General features: G+C 35.3%; 1 protein-coding gene across 2 annotated transcripts in view; it reads right to left on the reverse strand.

Moving 5' to 3' along the window:
* LOC114646919 (serine/threonine-protein kinase 32C) overlaps positions 1 to 13,140 on the reverse strand; it is a 351,995-nt gene that overhangs the window by 171,435 nt on the left and 167,420 nt on the right. For both annotated transcript variants that reach the window (XM_051922990.1, XM_028795324.2), the window contains one exon: positions 1,782 to 1,837. In XM_051922990.1, the coding sequence (XP_051778950.1) occupies positions 1,782 to 1,837 (56 nt within the window). The remainder of the gene's footprint in view (positions 1 to 1,781; positions 1,838 to 13,140) is intronic.

Below are 13,140 nucleotides of genomic sequence, written 5' to 3' on the forward strand. Positions count from 1 at the left end.
GAAAGAAGGCCATGACATATCCTCGGGTGTTTATTGATATGTTTAGATTGATTGAAAGCTTGCACTTTGAAACATAAGCAAAATGGCTGAAATTTGAAACAAAGTAATAGATCATCCCCCGATTTGGAACAAAGCAAAAAGACTAGGAGTGTGAAAATGCCTTAAGACCACCAACTGGCCACATATTTTGTAGGCATGATTTCTATTACATTTCAGCCAATGTTTAAAATGCTGTCTACTCTTTTTCACTTAAATAGATATGTGACGTTATGTGTGGAAATATCACATGCCTTTGGATAGCAAGGTATGGTGTAACAGGAGTGGGTAGTCTTATGGCATTTTTCCAACCCCAAATAATGTCAAGAAAAAAAAAGTATGCTTATTACCTTTTCAACTCACAACTCCTCACTCAAAAAGCATATTTGCACCAATTCTAATTGTTATCCCTTTACCTTTGACCATCATTTCCTTTCAAACAGGCCACATCTGAAGGGTAGACTTTTCCTTGTCCAAAGCTTGGAGTGTGTACTGCCCTCTATTTGGTCAAGAGGCATTTTGACCATCACTTCATTCTCTCAATACAAGGCGGGTTAGACATGCCACTATACGGAGCTGTCTGCCTTTTGTGGCAGAGGAAAGTTTTCTCCTATCAGATCATTCTTTCATCTCCTCTATACAGTATATTTTCTTCTGCCTCTTGGGGCAAGCAACAGACCTACATGGTGTGCTGCACTGGCAATGCCTTTCCTTTCACACTGTCATTATAGTTTAGCCTATGTCCTTACACACTTCTCTCCTATCTTTCATATGTCCTTACTGAACCCATTCCCTACTCTACTTCTCTCTTTCCTCTTTGCAATCCTCCTTTCTACCAAACCACCTATCACAATGTATAAAATATATTCCTAATATTAAAGTGCACTAATAAAACCTAATGATACTGTTGTGATGAGAGCACAACAGCTGAGTTCGACCCACAGCCTGTTAAATTTAATGCCATACTTTCAACTCCCAGCCCTATTATTAAAACCTACAGTTTCCCTGTGGCAAAAGGCAACAACATCTAAAAACTCATAAAGTAAGAAATCTATTATTGTTTTGTTTTCCTTTAGTTATAAGTATTGGAAATAGTTTTTTTTAAATTAAATTCTTCCAGAAAGCAACCCTGCATTGTGCGGTAGCAGAGGTGAGGTAGTTTTCACTTGCTATGGGGTGCAGATATTTTAACATTTGATATAATTTTAGACTTTGAATACTAACATGCTTCAGTGTTGTATGGTCAACAACAGTTACTGACATACAGTATACATTAATTTTAAAAGAGAGCTGGGAGCAATTTTACTTCAGGTTTAAATCTCATAGGAAACAAGCAGGCAAGAAAGTTTTAAAAATTACCCAGATTAATTAAGCACTGTAGCAGGAGTACAGTATTTATGGTTAATTGAAAAAAAATGTAATCACTTTAGGCCTACATTATAAAACTTGCCCTGTTTCTTTGTTTGAAAAAAAAAAAGAATATATAAGTTAATTAATACAAAAATTAACCTTGAACCCAGTTTTATTGCATTTGTAGGCTTTGTGGAAAGTTATATGTACTTTGTATTTAATATCAATTCTGCACAGATCTGTCAAGGATATCAACCACACTTTGTAAAAGAAATGTTCATAAAGAAGGTCATTCACTCATGTTTTGTGAGAATAATAGCAAGTTATCTAACTCAGATTAATGTCATTGCAAAGAAAAAATATATAGCATAAAGAATCTTTTACTTTGCATTTACCTTGCCAAAGCTTCCCTTTCCAATAGCTCGCAGTATTTGGAAATGGTCGAAATTCACTGAAACAAAAAGAACAGAAAAAATTAGTCCACCTTAATAAAAGGACAAGTGTCTGTGTATCTGTCCGACTGCTATGTCTCTGTTATTCCATCAGATGGCACATCACAAACATGATCCATCTGTTGAAATGATTAATGTAATGCATTTTATTACTACATGCATTTCAAAATACATTCCAATAGATGGTGCACTGCAAATATTAACACGGATATTTACGTGGGTTACTTTGATTTTAACCTGTCTTTTATGGGTAGCACGGCTAGTCAGCTAACATTCCACTTGGTACTTAATTAACAAAATATTAAGAACCAGACAACAGTAATGTACTGAATATACTGTCTACATTGCTTAAACGTTGGAATAAAAAAATACCAGTTGAAAGTAACTTTATGCATTACAAGTCTCACTGTATTTAATACCTAATGCAACAGTGCAGAGATCATCTGGAGATCTTTCCTATCCAACTTATAGACTAATGCTGACTTTATGTTACTAATTATATTTCAAAATCAGGTACAGAAAATGGTTTGGTGACTTTCTTTTTTATTATTTAAGAAAATGACAGAACTGATTCTTACCAATGTCTCAGCATAAAACTAAAGGTAGCTGGCAATCACATTACCTTTATGTTAACCTTAAAAATACTCCTCATGCACAACAAACACTACTTTTGACTTCTTTAATTTGCCTGCAACTTGATCATTCTTAACAAATTGTCTCTTGCACCCACATTCACACACACTGGAAGGGAGGATTAAGAATGTAAACTTGCAGTCTGAAAACTACACACAATTGGACAGAAACATACAAGTGGCACTCATTACATTCAAACACTGAGGAAGAGGCCTGCTTGACAGGCACTGCTTCAGTCGGGTAAGGTATCTTATATTTTCATACCTGTAACAATGTTTATTTATATAGCACAATTATATATTTCTATACCACATTTTCATACAACAATGTAGCTCAAAGTGCTTCAAAAACTGAGAAAAAGAAATTTGCAAGGAGAGAAAACAATTATGATTAAGCAATAATATTAAAGAAATAAATAACAACAAAGCAAAGTTTATCTGGCAAAGCTAAAGCCATACATTGGTTGAATTTATCACTATGGATACTGTCATGATGATAGGACTAGATTTCCATTAAAAAATAAATGGCAGAGATTAATTTTTTTTTGTTATTTGAGGAGAGCTGTAAAGAGTAGTCTATACCACGGGGTAGTACACAAAAAGGCAGGATCGATTGTCACACTTTGCAAAATGAAAATGAAACAAATATCAAAATCAGCATGTTTATACTACAATGGAATTAATATATTACTAGAATAAAAATTGTAACATAAAAATAATTCCCTGAAGTATTTTCATTTGAATTACAATAAGTCTTTCATGTCTTTTTTTCAAGACTTCCAACAGCATGCAGCCATGCTTTATAATGACGCACCTTTTTAAAAACAAAAACTTAAAGGCAATGTGCACCAGCACAGGGCATAGACAACCTGCATCAGGCATTTAAAAGAATGAAAAGAAAATTACTAGTGGTTCACTTTTTTAGCCAAAAATGGAAAATTTTGCCAGAAAAGGAAAGCAATCATGGAGACTGAGCACTAGGAGTGGTTGATTCAGTATACTAGATGAAATTCTTCTTCCGGTTTGGATTTAAAATAAACCATTATAATAGGTATGCACAAATTTTTTCAGAAACTTGCAAACACATTTAAATGCAAAACACAAATACAGAATGGAAACCGAAAATATGATTTTCTGGTGGTATATTTGTGTCATAAAATTAATGTCTTTTTCTATGAACTTGTATATGAGCTGTGTGGATACTGTACCTCTTTAATAGTACTACCCAGGGAGGTGTGCAGTCAGTGCAAACAGGAAAGTGGGACATGAAGAAGCTGTGTCTTGTAGTGCTGTGTTTGTCTGGCAGTATTTGCTAGCGAATGAGTGAGAAAAATAAAATAATCAGAAAAGAATTTAAAAAATAAAAAAAGAAGTGAACACCTGCCCTTGAATCTGTTTGAACAGTAGAGCATTAACAGGCATTTTGAGGGGGAAGAGTTGTGCCAATAATTAGTCAGTACTGCATTTGTTAAAACAAATACAAACACATTTGAAAGGTTACCGAAATGGTCAGAATTTTTAATTATACCATAATATGGATTTTTGGCTATACTGCCCACTCCAACTGAGCACAGTTACTTTAAGTATTTTAATATTTGGCCACTGGCTTCAATTTATTAGCACGTTTAAAGGCAATAGTTTCAACCATCTTGAAGGAGAAAAGCCTGAATGATTTAGACAAGAAAACCATATAAATTTGAATAACTGCAGAGCCAAAAAAGCTTCTGCATTATGTATCAGTAATAACAGAAGGAGAACAGAGATTTTTAAAAGTAAAATAGGTTAGTCTTAACAAGCAAGAATAAAGTCTGTATAACAGATCTTTATCCCTTCTTATTCTCCATGGAACCGCATCTTTACTTTCAAGCTAAAACCACTCTAAGCAACTAACTACAAGTACAAGAAATAAAATAATATTTGAAAAAAAAAATCAATTTTACATACATCCATCACTGCAATCCTGACTTGCACACTATATCTCTGGAACTTGTAAGCCTATGTCCATTTTCCAAATGGAACTCCATTTTTTCTCTGACAGCCAAAGATCTGTGTGTTATTTGAAACTGGCCTGGTGAGAGTGATTATCAAGCTGACAGAAAAAGACATTCTTTATAACGATGATGATAACATGGCAGTATATTTAAAAGTAGCAACGTTATTGGAGAACAGAATCCAATAACGTTTAAATTAATTAACCATGGCTTTATAATTAAATATGAATTGACTCCAACAGAAAAATATCTCCCAATAGCAGACTTGAGAATCAGTGACTAGCTTTGGTGCATGGAGACTATGATGACACACTGCTGCTAGTCTTTCCTTTTTTAGTGCTGTGTTTTTCAGCTAGGTTTTAAACAGAGGGCATTTAGAGGTCCAAATGACAAGAATGCCCCCTAGCACTTTTCAAATAATGTCATTTTTGTAAAAGCATTGAGACTTTCTTCACCTGTGCTCCTGAAGTGCCCAACCTAAAGATTGCTACTGACTAGCAGAAAACAAAGCTAGATTGTTCAGGAACATGTATTAGAGGCAAAGGGCTTAATTAACAGGCTCATTTCCAAATGCTGCACAAACAAGATTATTTTTGTGTAAATTAAATAAAATACATATAAAATCACAGGTGTGTGGGGTGATTCCTTTTTAGTGTTTTAATTGCTTGAATCTTATTTCAGATAGTGAAAACATAGATGGGGATTTCTTGGATTGGACATTTCAGCAAAAAATGGATACATTTTCTTCAGTATTCCTTTTAGTTATTGGCAATTATAAATTATTTATTATATTGGTACAGTGCATCAGTTCAGTGTATTATGTACTGCTGAGGGTTTCAGTTTCATTCTTTTATTGTTGCAGGTATGGTCATACACTTGGCCCTCTAGCCATTCATATATTAATTCAGTGTCCCAGTGAGGTGGGCACCAATCCTAGCAGCAATGGTTGAAAGACAGGAATCAGGCCTTGTTTAACAGTGGAGCAAATTTATCATTCTAAATGAAAGACCAATAGGTAAACGTTTGTGGTCTTCTGAAGTCATCATCATTTATTTGTACTGTAAGGCATTTCAGAAGGCCTGCGGTAGTGTCAACCAATTCAATAAATTGAACTGAATTGTTGAGACCTAGAGTATAACGAGAAAAACTTTAGGGGCTCTACATGCACAATATTCATAAACTGTAAGTATATTGTGATGAGTTCTAAAGTATACAAGAAGAGCAAGAAGGAGATAGAAGGTTAACACTCGACTAGGACAGCTCTTAGGGCTACAAGGATTAAGCAGATTTGATAATGGATAAATTGGTGGATGATTACCATCTGTAACCTTTTTTCTCAAAGAAAGAAACAATTTACATCCAGTTACTTGTAAGATATTTCCAAGAGAACAAAAGATCAGAACAAAAGGGCAAGAGTTAACAGACAAAAAAATAAAAACACTAAACTAAACAAGAATTTTTTTTGTTCAGAAAAACAAATAAGATTATGATTTAGAACAAGTCTTGATTTTTAATAAAACAAACAAATGGTGCTAAACGCATTACAAGTAGGTCATTAATGACCTGGTTGCTGTGAGGCCAAAAACCTAATTTTTGGCCACTTGTTAATATTACTGTGCAACAAAATATTTCTGTCATTCTGTTAAATACATTAGACACCTTTTTCACCTTCCTTATCTTAATACTTACTTAAAACTTATTTCTACTTGCCAGATGAGTGCTTACCAAAAAAAAAAGCCTCCTGTGCTTTACACTATGCAACAAGGTATCATGTATAATGCAAAAAGGCCTTCTTGCGGCCACTTACTGTGCTACAGGTGCTGGTCATAAAATTAGAATATCATGACAAAGTTGATTTATTTCAGTAATTCCATTCAAAAAGTGAAACTTGTATATTAGATTCATTCATTACACACAGACTGATGTATTTCAAATGTTTATTTCCTTTAATTTTGATGATTATAACTGACAACTAACGAAAGCTTAAATTCAGTATATCGGAAAATTAGAATATCAATTAAGACCAATGCAAAAAAAGGATTTTTAGAAATGTTGGCCAACTGAAAGGTATGAACATGAAAAGTATGAGCATGTACAGCACTCAATATTTAGTTGGGGCTCCTTTGGCCTGGATTACTGCAGCAATGCGGCGTGGCATGGAGTTGATCAGTCTGTGGCACTGTTCAGGTGTTATGAGAGCCCATGTTGCTCTGATAGTAGCCTTCAGCTCTTCTGAATTGTTGGGTCTGGCGTATTGCATCTTCCTCTTTACAATACCCCATGGTCAGGCGAGTTTGCTGGCCAATCAAGAACAGGGATACCATGGTCCTTAAACCAGGTACTGGTAGCTTTGGCACTGTGTGCAGGTGCAAGGTCCTGTTGGAAAATGAAATCTGCATCTTCATAAAGTTCATCAGCAGCAGGAAGTATGAAGTGCTCTAAAACTTCCTGGTAGACAGCTGCATTGACCTTGGACCTCAGAAAACACAACGGACCAACACCAGCAGATGACATGGCACCCCAAACCATCACTGACTGTGGAAACTTTACACTGGACCTAACGCAATGTGGATTCTGTGCCTCTCCTCTCTTCCTCCAGACTCTGGGACCTCGATTTCCAAAGGAAATGCAAAATTTACTTTCATCAGTGAACATAACCTTGGAGCACTCAGCAGCAGTCCAAAGGCGAGACGCTTCTGACTCTGTCTCTTGTTCAAGAGTGGCTTGACACAAGGAATGCGACAGCTGAAACTCATGTCTTACATACATCTGTGCGTGGTGGTTCTTGAAGCACTGACTCCAGCTGCAGTCCACTCTTTGTGAATCTCCCCCACATTTTTGAATGGGTTTTGTTTCACAATCCTCTCCAGGGTGCGGTTATCCCTATTGCTTGTACACTTTTTTCTACCACATCTTGTCCTTCCCTTTACCTCTCTATTAATGTGTTTGGACACAGAGCTCTGTGAACAGCCAGCCTCTTTAGCAATGACGTTTTATGTCTTGCCCTCCTTGTGCAAGGTGTCAGTGGTCGTCTTTTGGACAACTGTCAAGACAGCAGTCTTCCCCATGATTGTGTAGCCTACAGAACTAGACTGGGAGACCATTTAATGGCTTTTGCAGGTGTTTTGAGTTAATTAGCTGATTAGAGTGTGGCACCAGGTGTCTTCAATATTGAACCTTTTCACAATATTCTAATTTTCCGAGATACTGAATTTGGGACTTTGATTAGTTGTCAGTTATAATCATCAAAATTAAAAGAAATAAACATTTGAAATACATCAGTCTGTGTGTAATGATTGAATCTAATATACAAGTTTCACTTTTTGAATGGAATTACTGAAATAAATCAACTTTGTCATGATATTCTAATTTTATGACCAGCACCTGTATAGGACTTAACTTTACTGTCCCTTCATTATATAATCACAGTCAAAAGAAGTTGGTTTCACTTCTCTCCTGTCCTGAGTCAAGGCTCCACACTTGCAATTATGCCCCTATCACAAATGGTGCAGATCAATGCCACAGGCTAGATTTATAAATAGCAGTGGAAACTGATTTCCCATTCTTTGTCCTGTTTTTCAAATCAGATTGTTCTCATGTATTTTTTTGTACTGCTTTCAATTTTTTCCACTATTTATAACATTTAGTCTTGGGATCTATATTCATTTATTGATCAGCTTTCTACTATAAACTTCCTACTTCCTGGAAAGCTACTCCCTAAATGCAGAAATATCAATTAAACTTTAGTCTTCTGTCTGCTTCTCTTTTTTTTTTTTTTTTTTTAAAAGAAAACTTTTTCATACAATTATGAAATAGCTTTCTGCCATTTCTGTCAAATGTCTACACTTTGAAAGGTTCATTTTACAAAATGTATTATTTGTGCATATTTAGATAGATAGATATGGTTAGGTCCATAAATATTTGGACAGAGACAACTTTTTTTCTAATTTTGGCTCTCTACATTACCACAATGAATTTTAAATGAAACAACTCAGATGCAGTTGAAGTGCAGACTTTGAGCTTTAATTCAGTGGGGTGAATAAAACGATTGCATAAAAATGTGAGGCAACTAAAGCATTTTTTTTAACACAATCCCTTCATTTAAGGGGCTCAAAAGTAATTGGACAAATTAAATAACTGGAAATAAAATGTTCATTTCTAATACTTAGTTGAAAACCCTGTGCTGGCAATGACAGACTGAAGTCTTGAACTCATGGACATCACCAGATGCTGGGTTTCCTCCTTTTTAATGCTCTACCAGGCGTCTTTCAGTTGTTGTTTGTTTGTGGGCCTTTCTGTCCAAACTTTAGTCTTCAACAAGTGAAATACATGCTCAATTGGGTTAAGATCAGGTGACTGACTTGGCCATTCAAGAATTTTCCACTTCTTTGCTTTAATAAACTCCTGGGTTGCTTTAGCTGTATGTTTTAGGTCATTGTCCATCTGTATCATGAAACGCCGCCCAATCAATTTGACTGCATTTAGCTGGATTTGAGCAGACAGTATGTCTCTGAACACCTCAGAATTCATTCAGCTTCTGTCCTGTGTCCCAGTGCCACTGGCAGCCATGCACACCCAATCCATCACACTGCCCCCACCATGTTTTACAGATGATGTGGTATGCTTTGGATAATGAGCTGTTCCACGCCTTCTCCATACTTTTTTCTTGCCATCATTCTGGTAGAGGTTGATCTTGGTTTCATCTGTCCAAAGAATGTTTTTCCAGAACTGTGCTGGCTTTTTTAGATGTTCTTTAGCAAAGTCCAATCTAGCCTTTCTATTCTTGAGGCTTATGAGTGGCTTACACCTTGCAGTGCACCCTCTGTATTTACTTTCATGCAGTCTTCTCTTTATGGTAGACTTGGATATCGATACGCCTACCCCCTGGAGAGTGTTGTTCACTTGGTTGGTTGTTGTGAAGGGGTTTCTCTTCATCATGGAAATGATTCTGCAACCATTCACCACTGTTGTCTTCCGTGGACGTCCAGTTCTTTTTGCGTTGCTGAGTTCACCAGTGCTTGTTTTCTTTCTCAGGATGTACCAAACTGTAGATTTTGCCACTCGTAATATTGTAGCAATTTCTTGGATGGGTTTTTTCTGTTTTCACAGCTTATGGATGGCTTCTTTCACCTGCATCGAGAGCTCCTTTGACCACATGTTGTCTGTTCACAGCAAAACCTTTCACATGCAAGCACCACACCTCAAATCAACTCCAGGCCTTTTATCTGCTTAATTGATAATGACATAACGACGAACTTGCCCACACCTGCCCATGAAATAGCCTTTGAGTCAATTGTCCAATTACTTTTGAGCCCCTGAAATGAAGGGATTGTGTTAAAAAATGCTTTAGTTGCCTCACATTTTTATGCAATCGTTTTGTTCACCCCACTGATTTAAAGCTGAAAGTCTGCACTTCAACTGCATCTGAGTTGTTTCATTTAAAATTCATTGTGGTAATGCACAGAACCAAAATTAGAAAAAAGTTGTCTCTGTCCAAATATTTATGGACCTAACTGTAGATAGATAGATAGATAGATAGATAGATAGATAGATAGATAGATAGATAGATAGATAGATAGATAGATAGATGATATTTTATTAATCCCAAGGGGAAATTCACAATAATATTTAGTGGTTTACCGCCAAATAGTAGAAATGAACACTACAATACCTTAGTACATTATTGTATACAGCTTTTTGATTTTACTTGCTATTCAGTTTTAGCTGCTTTTCTTTATGCTAGAAGCAAACAAACTAGCTTGCAATTAGCAATAATATTTTACTCCTGCTGGCCGAAAATGTACTGCTAAACATATATTGTACAATGCCCCATTGTAATGCTTTAGTCATTTAAACTTGGTGGCTACTTCAGACTTGTGTGGTAATTGTGTTATAATGCATTCTTCTTTATTTAAAACCTTAAAATACTTTACAGCCTCTGAAAGTCTTGGATTTTTCAGTGATGCTGATTCTTACATTTACAGCAAAATTAAAGTGATCACAAAGAAAACAATTTGGTGGCAGGGACAAATGTACTGACTGTGTAAAGCTCTAGAGTCATAACTTAAGTGGCTACTTTACCTTACATTCAGACATTTATGTGATTGTGAGACATTTTACAACATGCTAAAATTACCCAAAGTACTAGTAGAAGTGACTCAGAGCACATATAAAATAAGATGCTAAATATAGTGCAATACACAGAAATTACGTATGATCAGCAGCAGGTGTCCATAAAATGGGTACACTTAAAATAATGCAGCTGATGCTATCACAAACAAACCATGACGCAGACACCTATCTGTAAAGAGATCTGCCTGCAGCAAAGTGCACATGTCAGAGTAGTTTACTTAAGAAAGAAATATGCAGACAGGTAATAAAAAAAGCACAATAGATTTTACCACTGCAACGTTTGCCCATTTACAGTGTTTTATTAAATAACAGATCAAGGATATAAAACATGCAATTTTACAATTAGATACCAATTACTAGATGAAAAAAAATCACATATTTTAATAGTAGTGAAATCTCCAGATATACATTCAATATGACTAGCAATAATAATCTCATAGAACACCTAGTGTTTGTTTTGTCTTGTGGACTTGCCTTTCTTGAAAAGGCAAAATATTGTTTTATTATTACACTTAGTACATTTTCTATTCTTCAAATAATAAATACAGTAGCTATTGATTAAAAGGAAAAATCAGTGCTGTTTTAATTAACTCAAATTTGTTCACCTATTTTCTCTTCACAAGTTATAGGTCATGACAGTCTCTAAATACATTAAGATTGTTATTGAAAGTAGCAACCCGGACAATGGACCTGAATCACAGTGCATATGAAATGAAAATGACAAGAAAAATGGAAAAGGTTTGGTGAGCAAATTGTTAAACTTCAAGAAAAATAAGAAATTATCCAGTGCAGTACTTCCTACACATAGTTTGGGCATGACATTATATTAAATTCTCAAACTGACTGGAGCCTGGAGACTCGCACACTAACATTCATATGAGGCCAGTTTACAATCGCCAGTCAACCTAACACAGACATTTTCCTGATGTGAGAGGAAAAATGGAGAACTCAGAAATAACGTGCAAACTACACCAGCTATGTGGTGGTGCAGTGGTAGTGCTGCTGCTTTGCAGTAAGGAGACTGTGGGTTCACTTCCCAGGTCCTCACTGTGTGGAGAGTGTTTTGAGTAGTGAGAAAAGCAATATAAATGTAAATTATTATTACATTTAAAAAGAAACAAAATAAAGAATCTGAACTTACTGTACGATTGTACCACCTGTGGCCAATACCTGACTTTCTCCACATTTACAAAATCAGTACAGTATAGTGTGTGAATTTACCAAAATATATGCAAAATCCAATAACATTGGAGTTTATTTTTTTCATATTTAAGCTTTAAAACCGTATCTCTTAAAAAAGTAATTAATATATATAACTAAAATATGAAATATTTGGACTTTTATTTTTAAGTAAATTTGAAAAATGAATTAATGAAATTCAACAGTATCTTTGTGAATTTTGTATTAATTCCTTCACTTATAATTTGATGCATTTAAGATGTTAAAAATTAGAAGAGAATGAGTAGAACCCCACACCTTTTGTCATAAAGCTGGGATGGCCTCAAGGCTAGCACTCCTCTGACAAACTGGAGATTCCAAAAGTTTAATTAGGGTAACTTTTTTAAACTAAAAAAGTAAATTTCTGCTACAAACAAACAGACATCCTTTCATTTTAAAAATGCATAATCTAATCAGTATTTCTTTATAATTAAATACTTTGACTACTGTAACTACTGCATTTGAAAATTTTGAATATAAAAAGCTCAAAGCTCAAGCTTAGGATTGAAGCTGAAAATTCATGTAATGTTTTCTTTCAAAGTCCCAAATGTGTGTGCCATATGTTGTTAACTTCTCAACAGTGGTTTGGCTGTTGTTGGTATCAGCTTTAAATATGCATGAGTGAATGGACCCTGAGATGGATTGGTACCCTGTCCAGGCCCTTTTCCTACATTGTGCCCAGTGCTGCAAGGGTAGGCTCTTGCTCTCTGATGCTCTGAATTAGAGATAGTGGGTTTGAGGATGACAATGACTATTGCAAGTTTGCCAGTGAACATTACAATTTTCTTTGAGATCACCATGAAATGTTGCTAAAACAAAAAGACATTTCTAAAAAAAAAAACCATATGAGAATGTGAAGGAGAATTGTGGTCTAACAGGGTAAAGCATTCAACAAAGTCCTAATTTTTCTCCATAAATGTCCTTCTTTCTAGATTTTGGGTGGCAGCTTTGGCAAGGGAAATATATAACAAAATTGATTTCCTTACATTCAGCAGATAGGAAGGTTAATCTCTTATGCATTGAAGTCGACTACCAAGACAAGTTTGTGTGTTACATCAATTTACTCTTCCAACCTCATTATACAGTATTTTTGATATATTCTTCAATAGTACCGTTAAAAGAGAGATAACTTTGTAATTCTAGTTATTCAGGCTAAATATTCATTTCTGTACTTTTTGAAACATTTTGACTTAGTTTTTCATTTTGATGGTGATGTTATTTCAACGACTTCCAGATTAATATTTGTCACATTGGTACCGCTGCTTTTAGCTTCAGTTCCTTGGCCACTGACATATTGCTGTTGGCAACAATGAACCATTGCCAGACACA

The sequence above is a fragment of the Erpetoichthys calabaricus genome, chromosome 2, assembly GCF_900747795.2.
Source record: "Erpetoichthys calabaricus chromosome 2, fErpCal1.3, whole genome shotgun sequence".
Taxonomy (NCBI): Eukaryota; Metazoa; Chordata; class Cladistia; order Polypteriformes; family Polypteridae; genus Erpetoichthys; species Erpetoichthys calabaricus.